The sequence below is a fragment of the Copadichromis virginalis genome, linkage group LG23, assembly GCF_057382275.1.
Source record: "Copadichromis virginalis isolate Kocher_CV1m ecotype Utaka linkage group LG23, C_Virginalis_male_GT1.1, whole genome shotgun sequence".
In the NCBI taxonomy this organism is placed as follows: Eukaryota; Metazoa; Chordata; class Actinopteri; order Cichliformes; family Cichlidae; genus Copadichromis; species Copadichromis virginalis.
Genome location: NC_140639.1, coordinates 1,068,250 through 1,074,249, shown reverse-complemented (window position 1 = coordinate 1,074,249; position 6,000 = coordinate 1,068,250). Strand labels below are relative to the sequence as shown.

Genomic DNA, 6,000 nt, shown 5'->3' with positions numbered 1-6,000 from the left:
ATTGAGAAAGTTAAAAGACTCTACAGATGACCTCTGGCATCCTAATAAAAGAAGTGAAGAACTCTCATCATGTTGATTTAATTCCCCTCATCTCATCTCTTACTTGCTGGGAATTACACTGAAGACCACAGAAACTAAGCTGTAACATTTAAATACCATTAAAACTGCTTGTAAATGATTCAAAACTCAATTTTCTTTTAAAGGAAGAAAAAAACGGAGCGAGATGGGGCAGATGAATATGACCACATAAACCAGAACCAAAAAGACACACACACACACACACACACACACACACACACACACACACACACACACACACACACGCACACACACACACACACACACACACACACACTCTAAGCATAAACTGCGTGCATTAAGATGTTATGCTCTGCGTGTGTACGGCAGTCAAGAAGACAGCCAAGTGACTCACCTCCTGCCAGAAAATGAAAGCTTACAATTAACATCGCATCCCATCATCCTCAGCTGAGCGGGCAGGCCTGTAATTGGCTGGCTGACCAGCCTGCGTGGCTTCGGGTGGCAATTTATTCTGGGAGCCGTGCAGTTACCCTGGGCGGCTAACGGTCCCTGTGCCGTAACCTGGCTGAGGCAGCGGGGACATCATTAACACTTCACTGGGCCTGCAGGACACACACCCATCATCCACTGCGCACCCCCCACGGCTACTAGCACACGGGGCAAATTGGAGGAACGGGGAAGATATAATAATCGTAATGTCAATGCAGCCACTCGTGGGGAGCGGGTGTTCACTGATCAGTTGGCAAATTAGGATATTTTTGGTGTTTCTTAGCCAAACAACAGAGGAGGGGTTTCCAAAAAAGGTGACTTTTGATTACACATTTGCAATTAAATGGAGGTCATTCAGTTTGGGAATCCTCTGCGTTTAATCCTCGCCTTTACCCCTGGCGTGTGCGGGTGTGTGACGGTATGTGTGACCTCAAAACAACAAGGACTGAATGAGAGGGAGCTCTCTAAGCGGAGCAGTGACCTTGCTTTGTCACGAGGGACACATGTGTTGCACGCTCCCGTACTGGTCCGAGGGCAACACGGCGACAGAGTCGGTCTGGTTTACGTGTCCCTTTAAAGGTCTGCATCTGCTGTCTGGCCCTCCACCTCTCCACCAGCGGCTGGGTGTGAAAGGAAGTGGTGCACATGGCAAGCTTCATCTCTGGGAGCATTTTAAGGATGCGGGAGACAGCTGAACTGTCCAGGCTAAACGGTGGCCCTCTTCACTCTTGGCTAATGCCATCGAGAGAGTCAGTGTTTATTTTTACATCTCAATTATGTGGTGTGTTTTCAGGCTGATTTAGTACAGCGAAGCCACTGATCTCAAGCTATGTTTCCCCACAACCCTCTTCCTTGTGTCTTCTTGGCCGGGATATTCCCATTTCACTCATTTCCTATCTCAGGACTGTGTCTCGCTCTCTGATTACACACACACGTACAAATGCAGGCACACAGGCTCACAGCCAAATGGCTGTTCATTAAAGACAGGGACCTGAGGGGAAGCAATCGTCTGAGAGACGGAAATTGCGTGTCACATTAGATTAGCAGTGTAAAGCCTCTGGATTGGCTCGAGGGAATAAGGAATTATTTCAATTACATTATTTCAAAAAGTCTTTAAGCAATACCAATACCGATAAAAACAAATTAAGAGTGATTTGGGCTGATTTGTGGCGCTCTGAGCTGTTCTTTCTGACAATGTGCTGGAAATCAGATATGAATAATGTAGATATTACGCCGCGCGTAATGTGTTGGACTTGAAAGCAGATTATCTGTGACAAATAATACCATTGGTTTGCACTGTGTCTCATCAAAAGGGAATATTCCCAAGTGTCAGTCACACAGGCTGGCGACTGTACATGCTCAGTGAGCCACGGAGGAGCAGATAACTCATTTACCTGCCATTCAAAGCAGCGGCGCCACACGCGCTCGCTCGCGCGTGCGCGGGCGCACAGAAAGCGATGAGTTGGTGAACTTAGTATATAGCACTAATGCACTGAAAGCAGCTGAAAGGTTTAATTTTGGTGCATGCACGTCCTTCATAAACTCAGACTGATGTGGTGGATTCGACTCTGCGAGTTAAGAAGCGCAGGTGACAATAACCGGATATTCACGAGTTTTCAGTGAAAGTTACCACGTTTGATTCTATATTCGCAGATATAATCTGACACTTTTAATCCCTCAAGTTCTCTTCTTATCCACACCCACCCTGGGCAGCTGATAAGTGCATTTTTCTTTTGACTCAATTTCACTGTAACTCACCTTAAACGAGGACGAGAAATTGAATGTGTCCATCGCACGCGGCGTGTCTCAGGGGGAGAGCGCGGAGGAGAGAGGGGTGGGGGGGACGAGGCTACAGAGAAAGAGGGCAGGGTAAAGTGGAAAGAGAGGGGTGGAGGGGGGATTGTCACACAGAGCGCACAGACCAACAGAGACAGACCGACCCGCAGCCAGTCCACTCACTGATGCCTCGATCCTGCGCAGGAACACAGCAGCTACGCGCCTCATCTCAGCCTTAACTCGTAAACACTCACAACATCTGGAGGAGGACCGAAAAAGCCGACGCTGCCCGCAGCTGCAGGTCTTTTTCCCTCTCTCATTCCTGCGTAACCGGGAGAAAGTGCCGCGTCCTTGAAATTAACTGTAACTTGGAAGAAAGGCAAAGTGAGAAAGAGAGAGAGTTGGCGGCGAAATAAATCTCGCTTCGAGACTTCATCACGGTAAGTGCCGACTGATGCTTCGCGATAATTCCAGTGATTACGCCTTCATTTGGTTTAATTGGTTTAATTGGCTTTTTGATTGCCATGTGTTCTGGTGTGAGGTTTTGTTGCGTGTGTTTTCCTAAAGTTAGGGAACTTGTGAGCTTACTGAGAAAAAAGCCCCCACTTTTATAACACACTCGTGGAAAGACTTGGAAAAACGGTGGGAGGCTAATTCCTGGGATAAACCGGGGTCGCATTTGCGCTCTTGGACGCGAGCAGAAAGTTCGAGGCGCTGAAAAACTGTCAGTAATTTGCAACGTTTCGTCTGTATTTTGCCAGTTTGTTCATTTAGGGGCTTTTTTTGTTTTAAAAAAATTAAGTCGTTTTTGTCCCTCTTAAGAGTCCCAACTTTTATTTTGTTTTTGGTAAATTTCCTGAATAGTTTTGCTTCTGATGTAAGAAAAAAAAAGTGCTTGTGTGGGCCCAAACCTTTTTCCCTGTTTGAGGCCTCTCATCATTTCATATGAAGCGCACTTTTTCAAACTTCTCAATAACTAAAGCGGCTCAGTCTTTTGCGCGTCAGCACAGATTACTTTTGTGCCTTAGAACAAAAAAGAATAAAAACAACAACAAAAATATTCCTAGAATTTAATTTTACCGGACACATTTGTCTTGATTTATTCTCTTTTCAAGTCTGAAAGAAGAAGGAGAAAAAAAGAATCGTCGTCTTTCCCAAATGCGTTTGCATGATTTCCCCAATTTAATCGCTTAGACTTCGCTATCAAAACGATCCTTTGCAGGCTCCAGCTACGTGTGTGTTTTATTGGCAATTTATTCCCGTCGTAATTATTTACAGGCGCAGTAGGCCTCCTCAAACCCATTTTTCTGCTGAAATTAGTCGAAACCTGTAATTGTAAAAATGCCTCACAAAAGCAGCTGGGTGTATTTCACAAAATGAAGAAATCAAGATCTTGTCGTTAAAGAGGACATCAAACAATTTCCTGTAAATTTGACAAAATGAAATAATTTCCTGTCTGCCTAACAACAGTCACTGAGAATCATTTCTTCTTGTGTCTCATCCAAACACTTTTCTCTCTCCTCTCGTTTGTCTCCTCGTCTTCTCAGAACCAGCATAAAGGAGGTGAATGGACCTCCACCGCCCCTTCAAGATGGACAGCCCCTCCTACCTACCGGCTCCACTGGCGTCCCCTGCCCTGATGGTCCTAGCTTCCACTGCAGAGTCTGGCCGAGACGCCTCTGTCCCCTGCCAAGCGCCGAGGCCCTTCGGCGTCCCCGTCTCTGTGGAGAAGGACCTCCACCTCCCCTTCCCTTCAGCCTCCTACACGTTTACCTCCATGTATCAGCGCCAGGGCCCCATGTCAGGCACCTTTTCGTCCCGAGACTTCCCGGCCTCCCTGCTCCACCTGCACCCACAGTTCACCCCACCAAACCTGGACTGCTCCACCCTGGGCATGCTCAACCACAGCGGTGTGGGCGCCTTCCGGCCTTTCTCCTCGCCTCAAGATGAGAGGGAGTCCGGGGGTTACCAGTCTGCTTTCACCCCCGCCAAGAGGCTGAAAAGCTGCTTTCCAGAGGTGGAGGGGAAGGAGTTTGACTTTGGCTCCCTCGGAGGCTCCCTCAAAGCTGGGGAGGAGTCGGGGAGGAAGCTGTTCTCCATGTCCGGCCTGCTGTCTGATGGAGAGGCTTCATCGAGCCCCGAGGAGCGCAAAGAGCACAGTGAGTGAGACGCACACGACGCGCTGTTATGTTTGCACAATTCTCCCAGCTCGTATCTAAAGAGAAAGCGCAGTCACTCATCGGGCTTCTTTAAAGTATGCAGCGTTTAACCAGCACATCAAAGGCTTTGCTCGCCCCTGACATGACAGGGCCAATGAGGGTAACATATCCTCTGCAGCTGCATCCACTAAAGGTGACAAATTGAAAGGAGCTTTTGTGAGTAAAGGCATATCTGAAAACATTTCCCCCTTCTGCACTTTAGTCGTCAGCATGTAGTCGGGCAAAGTGTTTACAGAGGCAGGCTGTGAGCGGCTTCCACACAAATAAATTGAACGCTGTCACTTATTCAGCTCAGTGATCATTAGCCACATATGACCATTAGGGCTGTTGGAAGTCAGATTTCTCTTGGTGGCTGAGGAACACAAATACATGGGAGCGTGTGGAGGGTTAACACGGGAGGAGTGAGAGTTGGAACGAATGACACCCTGTCAGAGATAACGAGGTGGCAGAGATAGAGAGGAAGGGATGGAGGAGGATACAGAAAAAGAGAGAGGGAGACGTGGCGATGCGCCTCAGCCTGAGCTTCCCTACGACAACCCTCAGCTCAATATGGCCGCCCACACCAGCCGTCTGATTTGTTGACAAATGAGTGGGAGAGGTGTCAGTCAGCATGCCGCAGAGGGAGAGACGCTCCTCATTACTCCCAGGGATAATTGCCCAACGACGCGGGGGCACAACACTCGCCTCAGAGGCAGCGGGGAGGGAGTGAAGGAGCCAGAGTCGGGGAGGCGATGCTAGGCATGATGGGAAATCAAACCCCCTCAGTGGCGGTCGCCAAAGGGGAGCGCCTGACAGATGAAAGGGACCAGGGAGGAGAGAGAGGAGAGAGCACCCAAAGGCTCAGCAGATCAGAGGGGGACACCATCGAAAATAATGACAATGAGAGGGAGCTGGGGGTGGGGGTGAGATGGAGAGGGGGCAAAGGCGGGGGGGGGAGATACGCGCTCTCGTACATTTCACCTAAAGGAAACTTTCATCCCACACATAAAGGGCGGCAGCAGGGACGAGTCGTCTTAAGAAAAGTTTGGATTGTGCGCCGTGTGTGTGTCTCTATGCATATGTGCTCGTCTTTGTGCAAACTTGCTGATTTTGTCGTCGGCTGGTAGCTGAGTGACAGGGCCAGGGAGGCGGAGTGGCAGCGAGGAATCTCAATATGGAATTTTAATAAGGACAGGGAAAGACGAGATGCCAGCCGGCGCGCTGGTGTGAGAGGTGTGTCTGCCTGACAGTGTTTGCTCGGCGCGCTCGTGCGTGCGCGCTTACCTCCTGATTTTGGGAATCTCATTTGGGGAATGTTGACAAGGACAAAAGACGGGGTCGACTGGAACATGGGGAGCATCTCTGTGCCAAAGGAAAAATGGATTCATGCACATTGGAAGCTGCTTTTCCAGCTTTATCCAATTAGATTGCAGCTCGGGCAAACTAAGAGCCTTAATGCAATTGAGCTCCCAGCACTTTCCTAAGTCTGACATACACT

The 6,000-nt window shown here is 48.9% G+C and overlaps 1 protein-coding gene across 1 annotated transcript in view; it reads left to right on the top strand.

The window, feature by feature from the left end:
- The first annotated feature begins 2,465 nt into the window (after positions 1-2,465).
- rnf220b (ring finger protein 220b) overlaps positions 2,466-6,000 on the top strand; it is a 29,823-nt gene continuing 26,288 nt past the window's right edge. The window contains exons 1-2 of the mRNA XM_085449212.1: positions 2,466-2,744; positions 3,852-4,463. Of these exons, the coding sequence (XP_085305338.1) occupies positions 3,872-4,463 (592 nt within the window). The 5' untranslated portion in view covers positions 2,466-2,744; positions 3,852-3,871. The remainder of the gene's footprint in view (positions 2,745-3,851; positions 4,464-6,000) is intronic.